Source organism: Epinephelus lanceolatus, chromosome 4, assembly GCF_041903045.1.
Source record: "Epinephelus lanceolatus isolate andai-2023 chromosome 4, ASM4190304v1, whole genome shotgun sequence".
Classification (NCBI taxonomy): domain Eukaryota; kingdom Metazoa; phylum Chordata; class Actinopteri; order Perciformes; family Serranidae; genus Epinephelus; species Epinephelus lanceolatus.
The window spans coordinates 13,697,893-13,725,668 of record NC_135737.1 but is presented as its reverse complement, the minus strand read 5'-3'; the positions used below and the strand labels follow the sequence as shown (position 1 = coordinate 13,725,668).

General features: G+C 41.9%; 1 protein-coding gene across 1 annotated transcript; it reads left to right on the top strand.

Moving 5' to 3' along the window:
- Positions 1-62: 62 nt before the first annotated feature.
- Positions 63-27,776, top strand: LOC117260105 (SPARC-related modular calcium-binding protein 1-like). Its single transcript, XM_033631996.2, has 11 exons — positions 63-1,288; positions 12,645-12,819; positions 14,050-14,283; positions 14,618-14,671; positions 14,993-15,040; positions 16,959-17,039; positions 17,322-17,514; positions 19,412-19,485; positions 19,758-19,851; positions 23,076-23,401; positions 26,665-27,776. Exons 1-10 carry the CDS (start codon positions 1,214-1,216, stop codon positions 23,398-23,400), a joined length of 1,353 nt encoding a protein of 450 aa, XP_033487887.1. The 5' UTR covers positions 63-1,213; the 3' UTR covers position 23,401; positions 26,665-27,776.

Genomic DNA, 27,776 nt, shown 5'->3' with positions numbered 1-27,776 from the left:
AAAAAAAAAAAAATCTAAACATTAAATTTTGTGCTTCATAATGCACAATAATAGTGAAAAACCAATGTTTTTTTCCAACTCCAGAATTTCAATTTAAGCTTTTAACTCAAACATCAAAGGATACGTCTGCCATGCTTACTGCTATTATTCTGGCTGGTGGTGCTGCCACTGTCTGGTACATTTTATGTGGGGAAATTGTCGTTGTTGCTAATGGCTGTGTGTGCGCTGTGGTTTGTGTGCATGAGTGTGTGATGTGTAGGTTTGTTAAATGTTGTTGGATTTGTGTGTGGTTGTCATGCACCCATATTGTGTGAAGTGTACCCCAGCCACCCCCAGCTTCTGATACATTAAGAACAGTCCCTAAAGGCTGCTGAACAAAATACAATAATCCTGTGAGAAGTTTGGATTCACTTTGCATATCCTTTCCAAATGTAAAAACAGGAGACCTAATATAAAATATCTTAAATGGGCTTATAGTAATGCAGTCTTGAAGGTCTGATGTTATTTTATCATATTTTTCTAATGCCCAACACTTTGTACGCAATCATACAGTAACAAATGCCTGTTTCATATATTTCCTTACATGTCCTCAGTCATTAAAGTAACATAATTCATTTTACATTTAGGCCTCAGCCTTCAGCCTTTCAACGTTTGGTTCAGTTTGGACTTTCCAGAAGTGTTTTTACTTTTACTGTACCCAAAAGGTGCACGCGCTGTCAGGAAACCTGAGCCTGTGTTTCAGAGCGTGCAGACAGCACAAAGTTCGTCTGAGCAAATATAAATAAAACTGAGAAACAATGAGTGGAGTGGACCACTGTGAGCAGTAAACCTGCTGGTGTCACGGCAGGGATTGTATGTACTGGCTTTAGGCACGAGGAACGGAAATGGGCAGTACCTTCTGGAGAGGAGAAGGTCTGATCTGCGCACGCATCACCGACCTGCTTTTACGCGCGCTGGTGTGCAACATTGGAGCAGCTCGAGACCACTAACAACAACATGAGCAGCTCGGTGATAACCGAAGAAGTGACGCCGAAGTCGTGACGTGACCTGGTTTTTGTTTAAACCCTTTCTTCTCTTCTTCATCCTCATCATCATCACCCACTACGTACTGGCTGTGGCCGCTCCGCGCGCACTGCGGCGCTTTGAAACTTGGGAACAACAACAGGGAGCTCAGGGCGCGCGGCCGCTCCTCCTTTGGACCTCTGTGGCAGGAATGATGCTCGCGCTCACCTGCCGCGCGCTGCTCGTCTTCCTGCTCTCGGAGTCGGTTCAGACCGACCGAACAGCGGTAAGACCTGACATCTGTTTACTAACCCTGTCCAACTTCAGTTGAGTTCATGTCTGCAAACTGGTCTGAGATCTGCTCTGCTTCAGGACTATACTCAATAAATCTATGCTGGTGTAGTATCCACACTAAAACCCAATACACAGACTTGGTTCATCTACATTCTGAGGTTTCATCAGTTTGTCAAGCTGACAAATGTAAATCCATTTTCCAAGCATGTATTTATCAAAGATATATTAAACACAATATATCATAGAAGTGGCTCCTCCTGTAAAGGTTACAGGCCTGTAATTTTCTAATAAGCTAATTTTGTTAAAATAGTTTTAAAACAATTGATGGGTAGATCCAATTTTTTGATATATTGTTTTTTTAACTATTAGCTTATAGCTCTGACATTATTCATTTCTTCAATTGTTAATTAGATTTATTTGCCACTGATGTAGGCCACTGTAAGACTGTTCTTTACCTATCAGAGCACTCCCAGAGTGACTGGGGAACGTGCATGACCCTGCCTCCACCATAAATAGGCCTAAACATATATATTTTTATACTCACACCAAATATGGAGCCAATGCAATGAGCAAGCAGCACAGTAGTAAGAGTTATCGCCAAAACAAATAGCTAATTTTTTTAAGCAAAATGCAAATCCTTACAAATCGTATCATCACACAAGCTGTGTGCACACTTAAGCAGAAAGGGCGCATGATGGCCACACACAAAACAAACTAAATTTGATAAACAATGTGTGCATATGACGACCGTTTTCCCAAGTTAACTGTATACACACCAGTGGCAGCAGCAAAATATGAGTGATTTGGCACAGCGGACATTTTTTGATCAAAGTTATATTCTAAAGTTGAAAAAAGCATTTGTCATGCATACAGGAGCACAGAGTTTAATGTTTGTCAATGGAGCTGGTGAAACGGCTTCTTTTTGGTGACATATTAAAAGAGGACAGTGATTTTCACGAAATTCCACAAATATAAACTCAGATTTTCAATGACTGTTGGAAATTTGAAGGTCTGATGAGAATTTATTTTTCACAGTTTCTGGCTTTGATAAATAGTATATTTTTGGTGACTTTTAAAGAGCACATGCCTTCTCAAACCCTCTTGCAGTTTAATGGCTTCAGATGGTGTTTAGAATAAATACAAAATACAACAGTTTTAAGTTGAAAGTCCCTCCCCTAAGCCAAATAAAAAACATAAGTCCCTCCGCAGTGCTTAAAAATAATCTGAAGTGCCTCCCCCATTTCGCACCACTCTTGCTGTCTCATAGGTAACTACAGTCCCTTAGCTTTTTGTTCTGACATTATTTATATAGCTTTTATTTAGACTTATTTGCCACTGACAGGCTGCTGTAAGATTCAGCTTGCTTAGACGTATTCAGCTTTAACAGAGAATATCTGTGTTATATTTTTAGATTTTCAGTGAACACTTTGTAAAATGTGTTGTTTCTTCTAAAAAGTTAGGGACTGTTAAAGGTGTGAGTCTTTTATCTAAAGCTTGAAACAAAAGTTACAGGTCAACAGTTGTACTATATAAAGTTAAAAAACAAGCCGAGTTTCTGAAAAAGACCAAGTTTTCAACAGGAATGCAGTTCAAACCAAAGTCGGCCTCTTTACACCAAGCTCCATCCCTGAAGAAGGAAAATGGCACCAGCCCACACCTCTCAGTTTTACACTCCTTTCAGTTTTACACTCCTCTCAGTTTTACACTCCTTTCAGTTTTACACACCTCTCAGTTTTACACTCCTTTCAGTTTTACACAGTCTGGATAACAAAAACAATCTTGTAACCTGAAAAAAGTGAGTGTATTGTTGATTTTTTAATCTAGGTTATTGCTTTTCTACTCAGGGACCACTGGCTGCTACACCACAGTGAATCCAAATTGCCAGGTTTTATAAACTCTGACTTGGAGTTAGTTTTATTAAACCGAACAGATCTGACAACACTTTACAACACAAACAGAGCTGCTCGATATTATTTTGGCTATTCTCATGGTTTCAAAGAGGATATTGATTTTCAGCCTGAAGAGATTAATCCTCATGCTCGATTTACAAAGAGCGTGTGTGTGTGTGTGTGTGTGTGTGTGTGTGTGTGTGTGTGTGTGTGTGTGTGTGTTTTCACGCTCCCTGGAGGATGCCAGGGTATCATCTGCCAGCAAGACCAAACCATAAACACACACACATTACTGCCAAGCAAATATTTAACCTGCTACTCAGGGGAAACACACAGGTGGGTGTGTGTGTGTGTGAGAGAGAGAGAAAGTGAGAACACTTATGAAAAAGAGCCCCAGTAATCCTATAATAAATTTTAACAGCATCCTAAACAAATATCACAGCTACACAGTGAGTACATGTAGAAATATGCTGAAATATATACGGTCACTAAAGTTAGAAACTATCAGAGAAGCATCATGAACTCTAAATAGAATATGGCAGTGGTAACACAGGCTAATAAAAAATGTAGATCCATTACAAAAACTATCCATTCATCCATTTCCATCCGCTTATCTGGTGCCGGGTCACGGGGGCAACAGACTGAGCAAGGTACTCTAGACGTCCCTCTCTCCAGCAATGCTTTCCAGCTCCTCCTCTGGGATCCTGAGGCGTTTCCAGGCCAGATGAGATATATAATCCCTCCAGCTTGTTCTGGGTCTGCCTCTTACCAGGTGGACTTGTCTGGCAAAACCTCTAACAAGAGGCGTCCAGGAGCCATCCTGATCACATGCCCGAACTACCTCACCTGACCCCTTTTGACGCGAAGGAGCAGCGGCTCTATTCCGAGCTCCCTCCGGATACCTGAGCTCCTCACCCTATCTGTGAGGCTGAGTCCAGCCACCCTACGCATGAAACTCATTTCGGCCGCTTATATTGGCGGTCTCATTCTTTCGGTCACTACCCAAAGCTCATGACCATAGGTGAGGGTTGGGATGTCGATGGACTGGTAAACAAGAACTTTGCCGTCTTGCTCTCTCTTCGTCACAACAGTCTTGCGTAACACACCCATCACTGCTGATGCTCGTGAACAAGACCCAAGACCCCAAGACCATTTTGTCCTCTCGTAAAGGCAATGTACAGTGCTCTGCCACTTTCCCCAAAACCCCGGAAGGGGGGCCTCTTCCACATACTGCATGAAAGCTGGATACCATTAGTTAGGACAGGGCCTTGATGGTCTTTTTTGCATGGTGTTCCCAAAAGTTAAGGATTGCTACTGTACACAGTTCAGATTACATGTAGTAACCTGACAGTGTGAGACCCAGGTGAGACAGCTGCCAAGCAGAAAGCAGCAGACCACTGTTTGAGATCAACAAACAACAAAAGTGGGTATTTTTTTTAACGAGCTGTCAGGACATTCCAGCTATGTTTGTGGGACAAAACCACCAAACATGATGTTTTTCTAACCATAAACAAGTGGTTTTTGTGCCTAAACCTAACCATACTTTAACCACAGTGTTGTCACAACATGAAGTTGAAAATTGAGATGTAAAGTTTCAAGATATCTGTTGCGTATGAAACATACAAATGTGCCAACATTTATTCTGGCAAATTGGCTGCTAATAAAGGCATAAAATACTTAAAAATAAATGTTTCCTTTCTTAAAGGTTTAGTGTGTGAGATTTTGTGGGAGTTAGTGGCATCTAGCAGTGAGCATTGCAGGCAGATTGCAACCATCTAAAAATTCTACCGGTTAGAATTCCTTAAGTGTTCAGGAGGTTTTTACTGGGAGTCAAACTGTCCACAGAGGTCTCTTCTTCTTCAAAACAAACGGACCAGGTGATTTAAACTGATAAAGCAGTTTCATGTTACAAATCAATGTTTCTCCAATGCCGTTCATCTCGTCGCAGACGACCCACTTGCCCAGCACCTGCTAATGTGTGCTCCCTTTTTCCTCTGATAACGTAGTGTCTAGATGTACAGGAGGTTTTTACCAGGAGCTGAATTATCCACAGAGGTCTCTTCTTCTCCAAAACAAACTGACATGTGATTTAAACTGGTAAAAACACTGAAGAAAGCAGTTTCACATTAAAAAAGCTATGTTTGTTCAGCACTTATGTTGTGGAGGGGCTCCTAACTATGTTGGCTGATGTGAAAAACAGGAATGGCTGCTCAGCAGTCCCAGGACTCTATTACTCTATTTTGCATTTCATAATGGGCCTCACATGTTCAAAGGGAATCAGGTCTGGACTGCAGGCAGGCCAGTCTAGTGCCTAAAATCTTTTTCTATGAAGCCACGCTGTTGAAACACGTGCAGAATGTGTCTCATTGTGTTGCTGGAATAATCAGGGATGTCCCTGTAAAAGACATCGTCTGGATGGCAGCATATGTTGCTCCAAAACCTGTATGTACCTTTCAGCATTAATGGAGCCTTCATAGATGAACAAGTTATGCCATGAGCACTAACACACCTCCATACCATCACAGATGCTGGCTTTAAGCTTTGCACTGGTAACAATCTTGATGGTCCTTTTCCTCTTGATTCATCTTGGTGTCCATGATTTCCAAAAACAATTTGAAATGTAGACTCGTCAGACCACAGCACACTTTTCCACTTTCTGTCAGTCCATCTCAGATGAGCTTGGGCCCAGAGAAGTCGGCAGCGTTTGTGCATGTTGTTGATGTCTGGCTTTTGCTTTGCATGGTTGGGTCTTGCATTTAGAGACGCAGTGACGAACTGACAATGGCTTTCCAAAATGTTCTCGAGCCCTTGTCGTAGTATCCTTCGTACAATCATATTGGTTTTTAATGCAGTGCCACTTGAGGGGTCAAAGGCCATTTTAGGTACGTTTTTAACCTTGTCCCTTACATTCAGACTTTGAATAAAGTATGGACTGTTTGCTCACCATCCCTGCTTGTGAACACCTGAACCATTAGAGGATGCCCCTTTATACCCAATAATGATACTTTAATCTGTTAATAATTAACTTGTTAACTGTGGAATTGTCAAAATAGTTGTGTTTTTGAGCATCCCACAACTTCCCCAGTCTTTTGTTGCCTCTGTCCCAACTTTTTTTGGAACGTGTTGCAGGCATCAAATTCAGAATCAGTGTGTATATTACAAAAAACGATAAAGTTGATCAATTTGAACATTGAATATTGTAGCAACACCCACATTTCCCAGCATGCTGGAGTGAGTGGTTTGTAGTTGGCTTTTAAGTTTGCTGTTTTCAGTTCCATAACACACGTCTTTTTTTTTGTTATTGTGTCTATGCTGTTCAGGCTTATGTTAGTTATTGTCATTTGTGTGTTACTGTATTTTCCCACTGAGTTTTTGCGTTTGTTGTCTATGTGCTATATGTCAATAAAGATTGACAGTGTTCGGAACTACTAGTTGTCCTCTGTGAAGCACAAGTTTTCACAACATTTTACTTATGTACTGTATTTAACTCAATACAGGTCAAAAAAGTTTTGCAAATCATTGGATTCTGTTTTCATTTACATTTTTGTAATTGACATTTGGGCTTAAACCTTTATACAGTCTATGGCTTAAACACAGAACTCCTGCTCAGCATTTACAGCATTTACAGTGAGCAGCAAAGACACTCTGTATATTCTTCATCAGGAAAGCAAATGTGTGTTTGTATGTCTTTCTCCATCCTGTCATCAATGATGAAGGGTGTGTGAAGGTGATATTTGTACATACACACCTCTAAGATGTTAAACATGTCATCGTCATCCCTCCATGTGTGCTAATGATCAGTTTAACATGCGCTGTAGAGATTGATGGCAGAGAGAGAGCTGCGTTCACAAGTGAGCGATTCACTCCTTCATAGGCAGTTTGTTCAGACGCTAAATCCCGCCGCCGGGTGTCAACCGGCCTTTCAGCAGCATCAGCGAGCCTTTTCCAGGACAAACACCATGTTTTGTAAAGCTCTCGAGATGAGTTTTAATGTTTTCCTAAAGCAGGAATGTATAAGGCGAGGGGAGACAGGGGTGGCTTGTTCTCACTTTCTCTGCTGCTCACTCACTTCCTGTCTCTCTCTCCGTTTCTCTATCGGCCTTTCTCTCTAGCCGCTTTTACACTGCGTGTTCAAGGTGGGAATGTCACACTGTTATTCTGCCTCGCTGTTCTGTATAAAAGCTACAATTGTGGAATGGGGGCACAGAGTTGTCTCGCCTTTAGTATCAGCACCAAATCGACATCAGTGTGAAAGGATCAGGTTAGACTTGTACTTTGCTTTGTGGTCAACAGGAGGTGCTGCAGCTCCCACTTTTGGTGCCCATGCACTTAAGCTGCATTTACCTTTTATTGATTCACCGATTTTCCACCTCCCCTAAGCATTTAAACTTTGTTTGCAGTATTTCCAGGTGTTTTTTTATTATTGCTCAAATTGAAAATGTGCCTATAAACAGTTGAAAATGCAGCCCAGTGTTATTGTATGTTTCTGCAAACCACAGATCTGTAACATTTGTGTCTTATTATGTAGTTGATATGTTCAAACTTGACATTTCTTTACACACCGACAGTGCTGTGGTAAATGCGTGGTTATGTTTAAGCACAAAAACAACTTTGTTATGTGAGGGAAAAAATCATGTTTTGGCACAAAGTGATCTTTTTTGTGCCACAGTCGCTGCTGGAAGTGCTGAGATGTCTTGCTAAAAACAACCCATTTTGTTGTTTGCAGCCGTCATGCTGCCCACCATCCCCTCCTCCCCCTGATGATGAAGTTAGCTCTTATACATGTAATCAGAACTACGTACATTTAGAAATGTTCACGTTACATATGAAACATAAAAATGTAACATATCCATGGTTTGCAGAAACTTACAATGCCACCATTTTCTCCTGACAACTGGGCTGTGGAAACGCTCCTTCCATCTCTCTTTCACTCTCACTTTCACTCACTCACTCACACACACACACACACACACACACACACACACACACACATAGACACACACACACATAGACTCCTGGCTGAAGTTTTATGGGCCCAAAAACACTGGTGGTAATTGTTTTAACACTGACTATATTGTTGCTGCTGTAGTTCTACCTGAGAGACAGGAAATCCAGTCAGCCCAACACTTTGCACCAAGGCTCCTGCCCCCCTTCATTCCTCCTCCCTTCATCCCCCCCATTCCTCTTTTTCCTCTGACCTCCCTCTACTCCTCCTTTTTACTTATTCCACCCAAACTTTCATTCCTTTCCCCATTCTCTCTGTAGGTCCTTTATTTTTTCCTCCTCCCTTTCCTCCGTTTTCCTTCCTCCGCTCCTTTATTTCACCACCTACACTTCTTCATTCTTCCCTCCTGTCTTCATTCTCAGCTCCTTTTCTCCCTGAATTTTCCCTCCCTCATACCTTCTTTCCGCTTTTTCTTTTTCACTTTTTCTGTTACTGTTTACGTTAATGCTCAAACCCAGCGGGAAAAAACTGTTGATTTCACTTAATTTGTGATTTAACTTTTCTGCAGTCTGGGGTCATGGGAGAGGTCTTCATGTTTACATTGATGCCTTGATGAGGAAGCTTACATTTTCAACCAGTAGCTAAAGTCTTGACTGTGTCAGCTGTTTGTTGAGTTGGGGCTGCAGCTGTGGTTCAGGGAGGAGTAATTTGGTGCTTTTCTTGGACTGGCTGCATTTTTTTTTTAGACTTGAGCAAAGCTATACTGTTCATGCACTGTTTCAATTTCCCTCCTCCTCCTCGCCTCTCTTCATCACCTCTTTTATTTCACATCTTCTCTCCTAAAAGACATTCTTTGACATTTTCACTTTCAGATTTTCAAAGTTTGTGACAGGTTTGTTTTACACTTTTAGTCATTCCACAATGAGGTTAAAAAGTGTAAATGCTATTTCCTGCTTTTACAACATGTAAGATATGGCCAGAATTTTAGTTTCTAACTTTGCAAAAAATTACTAACATTTAGAGTTGAGCTGCTGTAAAAAAATTTCCGATGGTTTTGACATTAAGCCAAACACCTGACCAGACTGGTATACTGAATTTTACAACTCTGTGTTGTACTTGACTCAGCAGCTGATTCCAAGTTGAACGTAGTGGCACCGTGTCCAACAACAGAAAATAGGTGTCTGACTATCATGTCGCATCGCCTAACATCAGAGCTCTCTGTCCATATTAAAGATTAAATATGCACTCATGCAACATCATGTTAACAGACCATGTAGCCTAAATATAAGCTGTGTGCTTGAAATTGCTATCTATATGTTTGCACTTTTTAATACAGAAAACACATTTTATATTGTGATAATAACAGGAAAATAGCCAATAGCAAGTACCCTAGCTTGTCATTAGTGATGATCATTTGGCTTACCAGAAACTTTCAGCTCCCTGGTGAACTCCCTCCAGCCAGCCTCTGCCTTATTTAGGGTTTTGCAGTGAAATAAGGAGACATTGTTTAGATGATGCCTCATTTTAACTTCACGAATCACCTGTTCCTCTCCCGTTGTGGTGCTTTCAAAGCAAGTGACAGAAATAAATAGAAACAGGGCGTCCGACAAAAATTCAGGAGTGGTGCATCTTGTCACTCGCGGCCAGTTAGGACACAACTTTCATTGGCTTCAAATCCAAAATGTTGCCATATTGGCGCCATTTTATTTTTTTCGAGAGATTAACTGCCATGTCTCATCTCATCACCCCAAAAAGCACATGTACCTTCCAGTAAACAAATACAGCATGCCCCACTCTCAGCTCGAGGCCTGTTAGACACTAGCTCTGTTAGTCCGTTTATAAACAAACATAATCATACGTTGATCACATTGTCATATTACTTATCACAAATGCAAAACAAGTTGGATTCAGCGCTGTGACGTCAACAGCACAGGTTGCTGATGTTGGGTACTTTTTACTTTGCCAGAAAGTGTCATAAAGACAAATGCCAGTTCAGACAGCTTGCATGAAATCAAACTGGTTTCAGGTCACACACCCGACCAGACCAGCAAAACTGGAAATTGACCAGACTCTACTAAGAAGTAACAGTTTTGACTATATGTCAAAGATACCTCTGTATTGTGCTGCAGAGATATGTACTGACATTAGCATGCTGGTTAGCAGTCCTGTCATGTAATACTAATTGTGCCTCAGGGGGCAATAGTGAGTCAGTGTAGCGTCCAGTCTGCCCTTAATCCAAGATGAGAAGACATACATTTCAATAATATTTTTAGGTCCTTGACTTCTTCTTTCAGAGTTGTAAAAGCCTTCTTTGGTCCCATCTTGCTTGCTGGGTGTAATGTGTACTAGGTCGACAACAATGTCTGCGGGACGTACAAATTAAGTTCACAGTTGTTACCCATATCAACACGACCGGGTGCATCCAAGCCACCCAGGCAAAGATAGCCAGCAGACAAGATCAAGGTCTGCTTTCACAATCCAGACAAGACTAAGACCATGTCCTTGTTCAGACAATCCGAGGTCCGAAATCCAAGATACTGATGTGACTACATCAGCAAGATCAAATAATTGATAAATTTCCTGAGACTAGTTTCATTAAACTGGGCTATATTTAGTATTTGATCTGCAGTCGATCCAGGAGTGAATGTCTGCACATTAAGGCACAGAGGTCTCATTCACCTCTAAATTATGTCAACACTGTTAGACACACCGTGGCAAATGTGTTCATGTGTCTCAGAGCACAGAGAGTGTGTGTGAGTGTGAGAAACTGACGGACAAAGAGGCACTGATGAAGAGTGAGAAGGTGTGTGTACTGTGTGTTTGTGTGTGTGTGTGTGTGTGTGTGTGTGTGTGACGAATCTCATGTATATTTTGGAGATGTGTGTTCAGTTGTGTGTGATCCTGAGCTGAGAGTGTTGTCAGAGGAGCATGTGGGAATAATTTAGATCATCACGCTCTCCTCTCCTCTCCTGTCCTCTCCTCTTCTCTCCTCTCCTCTCCTCTCCTCTCCTGTTCTGCCTTGTCCAGGGGTGGCCGAGACACAGCATGAATGAGCCCCATCTTCCCCCATGAGCCACAGAGACAGATCACTTAACATGACAAAAGTTGAGTTTATTTACAGGTCTAGAGGAATGTACATGAAGCTTGGTCTACCTTCAGGGTGGGCAAAGGCCAACAAACTAAAATAAAAACCAAATCAGACTTGGAAGCCAGCCAATACAAGCTCAAGAAATAATACCAAAAAAAAGTAAAGTACAATAACTACCCTTCCTAACCAAAACAAGGCTAACAAAATAAAAGCCCACCCTCATTACCTCCAGCAGGACAAAAGCCATCAGTATGGTAAAGGCTACATGTGGTCAAGGTGAGGTTACAGGTGTGGCCGGTTAGAGGAAGAGCACGTTACCTTGGCTTCATATGCAGTGGGCTCTCATCCAAGACAAGCCAATCATCTACAAGAACCGGTAACTGGTAAACCAGTGGCACACACCCATTTAAATACACACACACACACACACACACACTGACACTTCACAGAAGGAAACACATATTTTAAGGTTTTCCTCACTTATGCCAGTGTTAGAATATTATTTTACAAGCAATACTGAATCGTATTAAATTTGTGAGCCCATAAAAGAGGAAATAGCAGCGTACAGTATAAAAATCTTTTGGCTGACAATCTGGCTACATAAACCTTTTGGGAAGGAAACCTGTTTCCATTCACTGGTTAGAGGTTTTAATCCAAAATATTTTGTTGTCAGTGATTCGTTTTACATTTCTGCAAAAGCTTCTATTTTTACTTGATGAAACGTCCCTCCTCCTGTGTGGAAGTCTTCCTGTCAGGCTCAAAGCCAATCGCCCTCCTCCCCTTTCCTCCTCTCACAGCTCCTGACAGCAGAGATGCAGACACAGCGTCTCTCTGCTGGGAAGATGCTCTCCTCAATTCGTGAAGTTTATTCACCCACTAGCTATCTAAATTGGAGCTCTCGCAGGTGAAATGGAAGGTGAAGGAAAGGCACATAAATGTGTTCACACACTCTGTGTCTGTGCTCAGCCAGCCTGAAATGTTTGCACGTTTCAGATGTGTTGTGACTAACCCTCTCTCCCCTGTCACTCGCTGTCTCATCCTCCTCTCATCCTTTAATGCTGCTTCCATTGCTGTTCTCTTTCAGGTTTTTCCGGGCGTGACATTGAAAGCCTGACACACTGGTGGACAATTTATCCCTCACAGACAGACAGCCATGCAGAGGCTATAAACTGCCTTTCACTGTATCTCCTCTTTGCACCTGCAGTGTTTTGGACAGTTTCATTAGTGCACACAGCTGTCAGGAGACACCAAAAGTTTGTTGTGGTGGGTGGAGGAAACAAGAAGAGTGAGCAAAAGTGTGGCAGCACAATGTAAAAGTAGAAAACTGTGTGAGAGAGTGACAAACATTAACTGTATATGTTGTATTTATACTATATGTTGCTAGGTTTTTATAGAGTTATTCCAAAACATATGTTTGTGTTTGCAGCCTTTCCTGATCACAGAGAACATGTGGCCTCGTGGTTGCGTCCTGGCCTGCCAGAGGGGGCGCCACAGAGCTGTGTGTGGTAGCAACGGCAGGTTGTATAAATCTCTGTGTGCCTTCCAGAGGGCCCAGTGCATCAACACACAGCTCCGCCTCGCTCCACGATCACACTGCTCAGGTGCACACCCTCACAGCTACATCATCAAATATATAAAGATACTGTAACTACTGATGCATTCATGTGTTCATCCCTTCATTGTTGCAGCTGGTAAATTTAGAGCTCATTTTAACTGCTTCCCTAGGTAGCTTGTGAAGTCAATCAATAAAGTTTTTTAGTGATGGGTTGAACGATTCTTTTCGCAGAATCGGTTCCTTCAAGTTGAAATATGTAAATATATCGAACCTTTCAAATTTAAATACTTTTGGCAAAATACGGTGTCACTTTGTTCATGACAGTCTGTTGTAGCACAGTTAATGCTGCCTGCCCCACAAAACTTCTCTTCAATGCGTTACCAGCCATCATGTATAAGTTTACATCAATAAACATCAAATATTAATTTCAGTGCATTGATACAGCATCCCACTTGTCTGTAGTTAGACTACTTAAGCTCAATACAGTGTTCCATAAATGTCCAACGATCTGTTGTTCTTCTAGGGGAAGGTAACAGACACCCAAGTCACCTCTGCAGTCTTGTGCTGCTTTCGTGTGGTGTCTGAATAATCTGAAAATTGAGTTCCCCATTATAGTTTGTGCCTCACCTGATCTCATGCCTCTGCTCCTCTTCATCAACGTGTTGTAATAAAACACAACACATATTCCTTGTAGCTTCCATGTTGTTCCCACATTACAACTTAAGACTCATGAACACACTGAAAGTGGAAGAACAACTCTCCAAGGAGCAGGTGAATGCACCATTATCCTTGGCTGGCGGGGCTCTCAACTGGATTCAATCACTTGTTGTTCACTCGCTGTAGCAGGCAGCGTGAGCATTAACATAACAACGAGAGGGCTGTTGGGAAAAGTCGGGGATTCATGAGCACTCTGCTCAACAAGCTGAGTCAGTATATACCAGACACTAAAAGGAGTCGTTCAAAGGGATTTGTTCGTTCATTTTTGCCCATCACTCAATGTTTCATTCTAATCTATAATATCCCATAACAATTTATTGATCTGATTATATTTTGTATCGTTAATCTGATTCTGCAATGTCCCTCAAGTTACTAAATAAATCTAGCAGAGTAAAAAGTACAATATTTGCCTCTGGATTGTAGTGAAGCACAAGTTTATTGTAGCAGAAAATAGAAATACAAGTAAAAGTAAAATGCAGTACTGGACTAAATGCACTTAATTTCTCTCCACCACTGAGCTAATGTGGGTACTAATGTCTTGATTTCCGTTCTGGTTTAGACCCGAGTCAGTCCAAATGCCAGCGGGCTCGGGCTCAAGCGCTGGAAGCCAGCATCCACAACAGTGGCGGCCATATTAGCGCCGCAGCTGCCATCTTTGTGCCAGAGTGCAGTCCAGACGGTCACTTCCTGCCCGTGCAGTGCCACAACCAGACGGGATACTGCTGGTGCTCCATGCCTGATGGCAAACCTGTCAGCGGTACCTCGGTCCTCCACCTGATCCCCAACTGTACTGGTCAGATATACTTTATTCTGTTTTCAACATTAAGGAGAAACTACCTTTGTCATAGAATCTCTTAAGTGTCTGTGGGACTTTACTAGCGGGATAAACACCATTCTTCCAAAACATGTCCCCCCATTTGGTGTTTTGATGGTTGTTGTGTGCGTGTTTTCTTTTTTATATTAAAATTAGCGACTTTGACCTATTATATATCTGAAGAGGATGTTTAGGAAGATCTTGGACAAATATTTCAGGCCACAGTTCTGTTATTTACATTAAATCTACATGAAATAGTGTGTTGTTTTTTTTCACACTGAGGCATTCTGCTTCAATTTATCATCCCAAACAGATCACATTACCAAGTTGGCTCAGACCACTGATGCAGATTCAGCTTCAATCAAAGGTGAGAAAGATGTTTTACATCAAATTCACAAAGGCAGCTTCGCTCTCTGCAGACAACTTATGTATTCTTCACACTCTAGATATCACCTTGAATGCATATTTGTGCTGTACATTCACTGAAAGTTAGCTCTGTATGTTTTTCACTTTTACTTTTTTCTGGCGTTTCCTGGCATGACAGCGGTTGGTTCTCTGCCAGACACACCTGCAGGAACTGGAACATTTACACACCGCTCCACATGCCAAGACTCTCTCCGTTCTCTGATTCTTCACATGCTTTCCTCTCTCATGCTTGTTCCCTTCACACGCTTTTCTTCTCTTCCAGATGAAGTTGGTGAACCTGGGCCGACACTCGACCCCAGAAAACCTGCAGGTGACACACCCAAAATAGGCATAAACAGTTACCATGACAAACATCATCTTTATTTAGTGCAGAAAAATCACCATAACAGCACTGAATATAAGATCATCTATTCACCAATGCGCTGAATTCATCCAGGCTATTCCAGACACTTAACCCGTTCAGATCCCCCGTCCATTCCAAAGGACATAACTTTTCTAGGATGTCTAGATCTATGATTTCTGTCATCTGACTCCCCCCAAGTGCAAAGACTCATTTGATGGGATGTCTATAAACCAATCAAAATGTTCCACAGCATCTAAAGTGGACTGCAGTAGACATCATAAACAACATCATATCTCAGGAACAGAAGGGGAGACATTTGTTCAGACACTGAATTGGTGACACTACTCTTTGGTGTCCACCTTGAAACTGTGCTGATTGTATAGATCTCCTGTGCTGCCTGGGGGAAAGATGTGTATGATGGGTCCGTGTTTTCACAGACATGGACGTAAACTGTAAGAGAAACCTGATTGATACATGAAGGCATACAACCTCAGGGCAGCATTTCAAGTTGAAAGAAGGTCTGTTAAGACCGTTTATTGTCATTTTTACTATTAGGTGATCTCTGCATTATGAGTGTTTGTCTGCTGGACAGGACGGAAGAAAAAAACATAATTAGGTATCCTATTTTTTTTTTGTTTTGTTAATTATTATGAGTGCATTTAGAGTAGAAATTCTAATTCATAATTGAGTTTTGAATGGGTTAAAGGTTCTGGATTTAGGGTGATATATTGGCAGAAATGGAATATGATATAATCAGTATATTTTCTTGAGTTTATATTTACCTGAAAATAAGAATTGTTGTGTTTTCATAATCTTATAATGAGCTTTAATATCTACATAGAGAGCAGGTCCTAGTCCACGGAGTCTGCCATGTTGCACCACTATGTTTCTACAGTAGCCCAGCATGGACAAACCAAACTGGCTCTACATAGGGCCATTCATGTCTTCACATCAGCTACTGTAGTTATGTCTCTATATACAGACTCTACATTCAGTGAATGTAGTGTCTGTAGGCAAACCCCGGAGATCTTGCCTCCGGAAGAAGAGCGGAAGAGCCCTGGTTTCCGGTGCTAGGCTGTTTGTAGTCTGCGTGATCTTGACCAATCACATTTGAGCCGGCTGCAGTTGTTGCCAGGTTAAACACTCAGTGCGGTGAACTAACGAGGCGGAACATAATTGGCGTCACTGCAAACTCTGAATCTATTGCAATGGTTCAGCATATGTACTTATATATATAAAGGGAAACGGAAATTCGCCTCCTCAAACCGGAATGCCAAAAAATCGGGGGTCTGCCCCCAGAGGCTGTATCGCCGTCTGCCGGAAGTCAGATGCCGAATACAGCTGATGGGTTCTGAGAATGCTGTAGTTAAAACTGATTTTTCTAACATGAAAATGCTTTATTCAGTGTTTTAAATGGGTTTAATCAATTGGTCTGTTTGTTTTGGAGAGGAAGAGACTTCAGCGAGTAATTCAGCTCCCTCTAAAAACCTCCTAGACAGTTAACACTGAAGGAATCCTAACTGTGAGTTTATGCTTGGCACATGGGAGAAGTTTCAGCTGGTTGCAATCTCCAATCCTCACCACTAGATGCCACTAAATCCTACACGCTTCACCTTTAAAGACTCATGTCCATTATGGTCACTTTGATGAATAACACTTGATAAAGATATCCAAATATATGGGTGCAAAAACTGGTGTCTCTACCACCATTTTTTTGTCTCTCTGTTTTGATGTAAAACATCACAGATGGACGGGTGCTGTCTTACGTCACCTTACAAACCATTTGGGTATTGACGCTCACCTCTCCTTTGCTCTCTTCTGCACAACATCTCCACAAGCAGAAATGCCTTCAAACATTCTGTGACAGTAAGATTCTCTTGTCCAGAGCTGACGGCTCCTCCATTCTGGATGACCATCCTGATGAACTCTGACCCCAAAGGAAACCGCTCAGTCAAACGACCCACCGGTAAGACTCAATGTGCCTGCTGCTTAGTAAGCAAGTGTGAGGGTCTGCAAGTATAATATGACTAGAAAATTATTTCTCAGAACACTAGTACATGTCATCCCTTGAGAAGCAGTTCCACTAGGTTTTCTTGACTGTTACACAAAATTTAATTTAATTTCCTTCTAATGATTACTTCAGGGACCAAAAACAGAATTAGATGTCGAGTAGAGATTTTAAATTAAGTGAACTGTCAGTGAAATTCTTCACAAGCACGTAATATCGTGTGTATTTGTGTTTGTAAAGACAGTCCTCAGACGTGTGAGCGTGAGCGAGCGTTGCTGCTCTCTCAGATGAGTTCAGCCTGGCAGGAAGAGCGCTTCATACCAGAATGCACTGCAGACGGCCGCTACAGCCCCGCGCAGTGTCACGCTGCTACAGGTTACTGTTGGTGTGTCAGGGTGGACAGCGGCAGGCCGCTACCAGGCACCTCTGCAAGGTAGTCAGTCAGTTTGTTACTGTTGTAGATCTCATCAGTATTTCTTTCTTTCTTTTCTTTGTCCTCTCTTCTTCTATAGCTTCCCTCCCTTTCCTTCCTCTCCTCTCTCCTGATGGGACATGACTGGTTTATACAGGCACACAGATACAATTGAGCACTGATGCACAGAAGCATTTCATCTTAATCATCCAATTTTATACCAATTACTGCCTCTATTCCCCAGGTAGCTTTCCCTTAAAGGCAACACACGGAACAAATCAGAATAAATTGTGGTTGGATGGTTTTGTTCTCAAGGGCTTTTATCAGCGCTGTTGATGCTCAGTGGTGGAAGTTTTCATGTGATGGTTTGTCTTTGGTTCACTGGTGTGAGAAAAACTCCCTGAGGCCTAATAATGTTTTTTCCTACTGACAAGCAATGTGTATACATTATCTCTGGCTGTAAGTAATTAGAAAGTCATTTTACCTGGGAAAGAATTTTCTTCAAATTAAATAATCCATTTAGTTTTACCTCTTGGCAGATAAACACAACATTTTTGCCACTACATTTATCTAACTAGTGCAGTGCCTGTTCAAAACATGCCTCTATGGAGCAGGCTGATTGCTTGGCCTGTGGTAGTGCTGCTTGCAGCTTTCTCGAGAACTGCTCGTACAAACAACCTCACACTCGACACTGCGTTTCTTTGGTTCCTGAGCAACACACCTGGACCCCAAACAGCTACAGATTTATTATGATGTTAAGATATGAAAAATATTAAATGATGTTGCTAGTCTAACCCATTGGGCCCCGAAATAACATACAAAAGGCCTATAAAACACTTGATAAATACGCAACTTAATATGTACTGTTATCTCTACTTCAGAGGAAAATATTGTAGGCCTACATGCACATGACGGAGACATGTTACTGGTTATGTTGCAGATTCAGAGTTTACTCACAAAATAAAACAATTAAAATATGATGCATTATTATTAATTAAACTATTCAGCATTGAAAGCTCCATGTTAAACAGATGTTATGTAAATTTAAGTCCATTGTGCTGATTATGTCTCTGTGTCACTCTTCACTGCCAGTACCAACATTCCCAGTTAGAGAAAGGGTGGAAAGTAAAGCAAGACCTTGTTTGCCCAGTGCCTCACAATCACTGAATACACCCCTGAAAAACACACTCAAGCCAGAGCTACTCACGGTCAGAATCAGGGTGCAAAACACTTAGTGGAGGTATTTATTTCCAAAGCGGCTGATTAGTCACTTTCTTTGGCATAACCACCAAACTCTTAAATAACGGGTATAGCACACACTTGGCAACTTTCTGTCCAGACTTTTCAGACCTTTTGTGGGTCTTGCCCTCCCTCTCCTCTCTAGCTGTGTGTACGCCACCCATCCAAACAACTTTAGACTCGACACAGTCTTCAGCTGTTGTTGAATGTACCTTGCTTATGTAGATAAAAACTTGCTCAACTCCCCGTTCAAAGGCCCCGCCCCCGCTGCTGCACAGAGCACTGTTTACTAATTTTTTTATTCAAAGTAAGTGAATGTGTCGAGTGTCCGAATCACACCAAATTCAATAATGCATGTCCTTTGGTCTTCAGCAACACACCCACCAAGTGTGAAGTAGATCAGATTTTCGAGATATTCAAAGGTTTCACACACACACACACACACACACACACACAAGCCATGAAAGGAAAACATGTTTTAACTGTACTCCTAATGTTGTTATGTTTTTATGTCTCAAAAGTTTTCCGAAAATGAAGAAGACATTTAACATTTGATATTTTCCTGCAGAGTCAGCAGTCAGCTGACAATTTTGTAATTCTTGGCCTGTCTACTTCATACACATACTTTAAGTGCCAAGTTGGTTATTTGACAGTTAGGTTGCTCTTTGTTTCTATGCAGGAATCGCATCCCAGAGTGCAGTGGGGCAGAGGAGACGCCAACAGACAGGAGGTACAGGGAAAAACCTCTACCTGGTAAATATGAGTTTCTGCTACATGTTTCAGAAATGTTCTCTTGTCAGCACAGAAAATCACCTGTAGCAGTTTACAAGAATGAACATGCCTTACTCTCTTTACTTCATTTATAATTCATAAAACATTTTGTTGTTTGTCCTGCTGCTGAGGGAGGTGATAGAAACAGAGCAGCACACGTGGAGGAAGTTAGTATGTTCAGCAGAGTGAGCTGTTGTCATATGAACCGGCCAAAGACAGACTCCAACATCTTACAGTCTTTTCTGCTCCTGCAGGGTGTCCCGGAGCTCGCAAGAAGCAGTTCCTGCAAAGTCTGGTTCGTGCTCTGCAGCTGGAAGCAGAGCATGCTGGAAGTCTGAGTCCCTACCAGTAAGATTATTTGTTATCTACAGCAGGTGTAGTGTATCAGTAAAGTGTATAAACTACACTGCAGATTGGAGTCTCTACTAACAGAGACACACAGTGACAGCTGACTCATATGAATTGGTTGAATGCACAGCGGCAGGTCTGGGTTACATCTGTTGTATGAAATGTTTTATATTGTCATGCTGCATTTTTATAAACACACCCAGGCACCATCTCACTGTCCCACGATTGACTAGCCTACAACTACCAAGTAGAAAAGCGACGTGCTTTTAATTCATCTCACACACAGCCAGAGAGAGAGACGTGCTCCAGACTGGGCTGCCAGGTAACGATACAAATAATCGCTAACTGTAGCATCACATGGCTAGTAGTTATTAATACGTTTATCAACAGAGTCAAGCCTTTTTTATTTTTATTTTTATTTTATATACTTTATTAATCCCCCTGAGGGGAAATTCAGTTTTTTCACTCTTTTTGTCATTAACACAGGCAGGGCCGGCTTAAGGCATAGGCAATATAGGCGATTGCCTAGGGCGCCACATTGTCTGGTGGGTGCTGGGAAAAAAATGAAAATAAAATAAAATATAATAATAATAAAAATTCGCCAGTGGGCGCCCATCCTGTTTTTTTCCGGAGGTAACAAATGAACAAATACAGAAAAAAAGATAGAAAGAGAGAAAGCAAGCAAGAAACAAAGAAAGAAATACACTTTGCACCCCTGTTCCTCAAAATTTTTCATCTGCCCTGCCGCTGCACCTGTACTGTGCGCACTGAGAGTGGGGTCTGTGTCAAAATCTGGTCAAGATAGGCAGATATTTACATTTTACCTGCATTTCATAATAATGAAAAGGTCCAAGCCTTCAGGTGCGGGAGGAGGAGGAAAAGAAAGTCCGATATAGAGGTATGTCGTCTGTCTTATGTTCTGTGTGTAACGTCGTTAGATGTTTCATTTGTTGCAGCTAGCTAGCTAAGTAGCAATAAAGTTAATGCTACATAATAATGCTACGATAGCTGTTGGACTCAGATAATGTTACAGACTGAAGGATATGAGACTGAATGGCAAGCCAGTAGCTAGCTATCTGGATAACTGCTCTTTCTTGTGCTGAAATTTCGCTGACAAATATCAGTGATAATGGCTAACACGAACTTATCCACATAAACAGATTTCTGCACTGGCTTGCACCAGAGATGTGAGCGCCACTTGGCATCGTAGCACATTGTAGTAAGCTCGATTGATACTGAAATATATCAATGAATTAGGTCTACACTGGATTACTGGGTTGCAAATTGGCTAATAGCCTATTAGCAATTAGGCTAAATAAAAATGCTGTTTTACTACTATTAGTGAGTTCTGTGACATTTTATGATTTACACCTACCCAAGCAGCACTTTCTGTCTTGAAACCATTGTGGTCCCTGATGTTTGTGTCCCCAGTACCGGTGGGGTAATGTGGTTCGGGGGGGGGCACCAAATCTCAGTCTCGCCTAGGGCATCAAAATGGCTAGGGCCGGCCCTGCACACAGGTCCGAAAGTCACACACATGCACAAACAGGACCTATACATGCACTAAGTGGAGAGATGTCAGAGTGAGGGGGCTGCCTTGGTCAGGCACCTTGAGTGGTTGGGGGGTTAGGTGCCTTGCTCAAGGACACCTCGGCAGTGCCCAGGAGGTGAACTGGCACCTCTCCAGCTACCAGTCCACACTCCATATTTGGTCTGGACGGGGACTTGAACAGGCGACCCTCCGGTTCCCAACTCAAGTCCCTATGGGAGGTACAGGTACAGGGCTACTGCCGCTCTTTTAAAGCTTGGTGTTGGATGTAAGCTGCTGCTGCTAATTAGCTCGTCCTAACACTCTGGAGACGGTCCTTCAGCATAGTCGAGGTCGAGATCAGACCCTTGGCGCAATCCTGTTTTCTTCCCCTGGAACTGAAAGACATCCACACTGAGACATGTTTTGCTCTAGACATCGTGCTGCAGTTTTGTTGCTCTTCTTCTCTGTGTTTATTGGTGGCTCACAAACCAAGTTTAAAGTTACGTGTGCCGCCAACAACTGTGTCAGGGTGTGTAGATGCTGCCCTTGTTAGCTCAATGAAAGCAGTCTGGCTTCGTATTATCAGCGCTATTTGAGCTATAATTTGAATCACTGGAATAATGCATAATTATAAAAATGTCCCATTATCAGCCGATAATGTATTGGCCCGATATCGTGCATCCCTACTTACTGGTGGACCTCAGTGGATGCTTAGCTTGCCTCTTGTCTGTTGCAGTGCTGAGATGCTGCTCAGAATGCCAAATGAAAACCAATTTCACACTTCAGTGAACAACACAGAGTTGATCAAGTACCTGATTAACTGATGGGAACTGTTGGAGTAACTGAACAGACCAACTCCATCTGTCTCCATCTTCAACACTTCAGTCTTTCAGTACTTACCTCATCCCCTCCATCTGTTTCTCTTTCCATTTATTTACAGACACTCCTGCTTTTCACCGTCATAACGCCATCTTTTTTCACCCTTCTTCTCATTTTCACCACTCTACATCCCGTATTTCACCCAATCCTCTATCTCACTCTCTCAGCCACCTCCCAACATTTCCATTTTATGGTACAACAGAGAACTTGTTATGTCAGACAGCACGGCTGCAAACTCACATACTCTTACACGATGCCCAGGTTTCATATCAATCAGTATTTTTCTTCCTGATAGCTTTGTGTTGGCTGGTAAATGAATTCCAGGGTTCGTTTGTGTTTTGGTTTGATACAGAAAATTGAAGCTGTGGTTTTTGCTCAGTGTAATTCTGATATGGAACACAGGAGTCACCTGGAGACTCTGTGTTTCAGCAGGCTGCCACATCTCAGTGAAATTTGATATTTATTGAGTTCTGTAGGGATAGCATGAATACAAGTGATTGGTTTTCAGTAAATCTGATCATAGGCAGGGTTCAAAATGCGGGGGAGATACTGGGGCTCAGCTCCCCTGAAGGAGACATGAGCTCCCCAGAAAGCGTCATTTGAGAAATTCAGGGGGAGCTCTAGAATATTGCAGCCTAGTTTTTGGTGTCACTCTTTTTTTCCTGTATGAATTTATATTTTTCTGTATATTCAGGTTCCTGATATGAATAATATGCTGATGGTAAAACACTTGTCAACATGCGTGTTTATTCACGCATTACAGCGTCCAATAATCCTCTCACCTTTTTGGCTTTGTCTCGTCTCTTTCTGCCAGGCTCCCAAATACACCTCCTTCCACCTCTCCCTCTCTATCTTTCAACACTCCAACCTCCGCCACCCCTTCCTCCTCCACTCTGGATGTTTCGGCTCTGGAGGCTGTAGAGTCCGCCAGATCAGAGGCTGTTCTGCGGTGGCACTTCAGACAGCTGGACGTGGACTCCAGTGGGGTGCTTAGTGAACGTGAAGCACGACCTCTTCGTCAGTTCCTGAGACAGAGGCTGAGGCCACGACGGTGCGCCAAGAAGTTTGCTCAGTACTGTGACAGGGACGAAGACCGAGGCCTGACGCTAGAGGAGCTGAGGGTCTGTCTGGGCCTCTGAGGTGGGTCAGAGCTAGATATGCCTCCCTGATAACTTAAAATGATCTCAACAGTATCCTTACCTTAACAAACAAGTCATAGCTGCACATATTAACTTAAGCAAATGTGGCAACATGGCAGGCAAAAATCGTTCCTTTATCTAAGTTTAAACTGAAGCAGGGAAACAATACAATAAAAGGTGGCAGACTGGTCACCATCAGCCAGTTTGCAGATTCAAAAAGTGTGAAAGTGGCATGCACACTGTGCATATACCACCTGTTCTGAGCCAATCAACCTATTAACCTAATTCAGAGTAGGTGAGCCAGCTGGCATAACGACAGGGACCCAAATCCCCACCAGCTGGTGCTCAGAGCCAACCTGCAGTTGACATAATTTTTATTTCAGGCCACACCATGTGAAAATGCAATATTAAGAACATTCTATGAGATTTTTTAAGTTGTATTCAGTTTGTCAGTAGAGACGTAGTCATAAATCACTTTGACAATCATATAACTAATAGCTCACTTACAGTCTTGTCGCTAGTTAGAGTTTGTTTGAGGGGGAAATTCTTCCTTGTCCAATTTATTTCTGCTGTATCGCTGATGTTAACAGTGGTAGAAGCAGTATTCAGATAATGAAAGAGGACCTATTATTCCTTTCTATATTTTATTTATTATTTATTTTATTTATTTGTTTATTTGAATGGGACAGTGCACATTGATGAACATGTTAAAACATGTAAAGATGCCGGATTGTAGCTTGACGCTAATTTCCATCCGTAGTCCCAATAACATAAAAACAAATTAAGACAGTACAACATTTCACAGTAAGAAAAAAGGAGCAGTAGCAATAAAACAAGCACTAACAGTGAAAAACACATTGAAAAACACAAACCATAATATACAGACAGACAGATAAATTGCAATACAGATTGACTGTGGGTGGAGAGCTAGGCCACAGGTAGGGAGACCCTAAGAGTTTCGTTTTGAAGAGTAAAGTGCATAGGTGCTGGGTAAAGTGTCAAGTGCTAAAGTGCATGAGTGCCAGATGAAATTGCACAATGCCCTGAAGTGCACATCAGTTTAAAGTGCCAGTTTGTATTGCACGAGGCCCAGTACACTCAGTTGCACATGCAGAAGCGTGTAATTATTGCACTAAATGTGATACATAAATGTATTATGTAAACACTACTGATGAGAAAAAATCATACACAAAAGTATTGTGTAATTTTTGTATACATGTAACGGAAAAAGAAAGAAACTCTGATGATGACCCAACAATTGCATTGCATTACAGGTTACAGGTGGTCGCATGTTTGATTTTCTAGTAACCATGCTTTCAGCTTCCCCTTGAAAGTGCTAAGAGTGGTGCTCTCTCTGATAATGACTGAGAGGTTATTCCAGCTTTGCCCACCTTTTATGGATAGAACATTCTGACCAAAGGTGGTTCTTCTGTGTGTAATTTTTTTTTTGTGTCTTACATGTAGCGTTACAATGAAGGATGTAGTTTACACACACACACACACACACACACACACACACACACACCTATCCCTCTCTACGTCATAGTGCTACCATGGCTCCTCATTGGTCCACTGGCTGAGATAAAAGCGTCTTTTCTCCTCTCCTGGTTGTTGATCTCAGGAGAGCTGAGCGTTTCGGGCCAGGCGCCAGACAAATTACACCCACCACTGTCTGAGTGTTTATGTACCTTTATGAAATCAAAACAAACGTGGGCAACGGTTAAATGGCCCGCTTGTCAGTGAGCCATCAGTCACAACTCGGCCGTGACACCAGCTCACTAATCAGGCACCCGCAGACGGCCATGACAGCTGGCAGGGGAGTCGGGGTGTTTTGAGGGTATGTGGATCACTAGCTCACTATTCAACCTGCCTCAGACAAAGAGTCTATTTCTACATGAATATTTATAGCATTGCTGTTGACATATACAAAACAAAATATCTGGCTTATACAGAGAACTTACAGTGCCTTACTACAGATCCCACTGACATACACCACAGATCCCATTGACATGCACCACTGTTCAAAGGTTTTTAATCTCCTGCCACAAAAACCTGATTGAAACATAATACATTTTTTATTCTTTTGGATGTTAAGGTCCAGTGTTAAGGATTAAGGGGAATATATTGGCAAAAATTGAATATAATATAATAAGTATGTTTTTCTCAGTGTATAATCACCTGAAAATAAGAACTGTATTCATTATCTTCGGCTGAGTCGTTTATATCTAAATAGGGACCAGGTCATCGTCTATGAAGTCCATCGTGTTTTTACAGTAGCCCAGAACAGACAGAACACTGGCTCTAGACAGGGCCATTTGCATTTTTGTGTTTACCCCCATAGTTCGCAGCCCCCATGCGATGAGCAGCATCGGAAAAACGCTAATTTTTTTTTTGTGTGTTTTTACTGGTTTAAATAACTGGGTCCTCTGTTTCTGGAGTAGAAGAGACCTCTGTGGATAATTCAGCTCACAGTAAAAAACCTCTTGAGGGTATGGATCTTAGGTTATCTGAGAAGAAAGGTGAACACACATTAGCAGGTGCTGGGCTAGTGGTCCGTCTCTGACATGCTGAACTGCATCGCAGAAACACTGATTTGTAATGTAAAACTGCTTTATTCAGTGTTTTTACTGGGTTCAATCACCTGGACCATTTGATTTTTTTAAAAAGAGAGACCTCGGCAAATGATTCAGCCTCTGGTAAAAACCTCCTGATCACTGAACGCTGAAGGAATTCTAACTGTGAGAAGTTTCAGTTGGCTGCAATCTGCAATCCTCACCACTAGATGCCACCAAATCCCCTAAATCTTACACACTGTTCCTTTGAATTCAACAATGGACCCTTCAACAAACTGAACCATTCACATTTCATATTCTCAGACTTCAGCAGCATTAGTGACAATCAAAATGCAAAAATTATTTGTTCATCATTTTTACATCACACCCACTCATTTTGGTGAAGCAGCAGGGATTGGAGGCTGGCAGACAGAAAGGAAAAGGGGGAGACAGATAAGAAGAGCAGTAAGGAGCAGATAATAATACTGAGATTGAGGAAAAGGACAAGTAGAGGGCGAGGGGAAGGTGTGGCATTAAACTAACATGTGTCTGGCAGAGATAGCAGTGACCTCCTTAGAGAAGCTCCCATCACTAAACACATCTGCTGAGCCATAGTAGACGGGATGTTATCTGGTTCATGATTTTCCTCCTTGTCGGTTTTTATGCATTTATTTTCTTACTATTGATTTTCTGTCTCCCTTCTTTGCCACAGGCAGCAACAACAGGACAAAATCAACAGATGCCAAAGGCCAACCTCCCCTACCACTCCACTGTCACCTTACAAGGTTCTGTTTATATAGCCGTAAAATCATGGAAATATTATCGCTCACATTCTTTTTAACCAACACTGCTTAAAAGAGAAACCATGACTATTATCTGTTGTCCTCACTCAGTCCTATCAGTTTTATTCCTACCATCCACAGGCTGCTGTAGTTCCACATAACAGGCAGAAAACAACTGTAACATTTAGAAATAACCATGGAATGACTTTAGCTTCCTCTGGTGGTGTTAGTGTTGACATACTGTGTCTGTGATAGCTTTGTGTACGTGTGCAAGTCATTCGGGAGTCCATTAATTCCTACGAGAATCTCTGTTGTGTTTGCGCAAGTCCCTCCTTTTTTCCCCCGTCTGGTACCAAGGGGGAGGTGTGGAAATAAATCCATTTCTTTAATCTGTTTCTCTCACTCTTTGTGACTTTCCCCTTCCAAACATCTTCACCTCCTCCCCTTAATCCAGTGGTTCTCAAACTGCGGGGCGGGCCCCCCTGGAGGGACACAGAGCTGCTACAGGTGGGGCAGGGATGCAAAAATGCAGTGCAAAATATGGAGTGAGATAAAGTTGAATGAATATCATTTATACATAAACAAAAACAGTTTGCCGATGCTATCATGTTCACCTTTACTGCACTAAAATTCAGCATGGATCCTTTTGAATTAGTCGCTTCCCAACTTTTTGTTAATGATAAATAATTGTGAGGTGGGAGGGTGCATGAATTTTCACCTCCTTCATCCTAATCCTTCCTCTTCTCTCCCATCCTCCCTTTCTGCTTTGTACATATTGTGCTTCCTTATATTTTATATACATATTGCAAGTATATTGATGTAACATATTTTGTTGCACAAGGTTAATTCATGTTTTTTATACATTATATTTTAGACAGTATATCAGTGTGCAGCACTTTCTAAGACAATAAACTGTTTGCTGATTGATTGAACTTGACTTGAAACACAACTCTGATAAACGTCCAAGTCATTTTCAGTTTTTGATGCCCTGTTGATTGTAAATGTGATTTCAATAAAATGATGTCATCTTTTTTCAATCCCA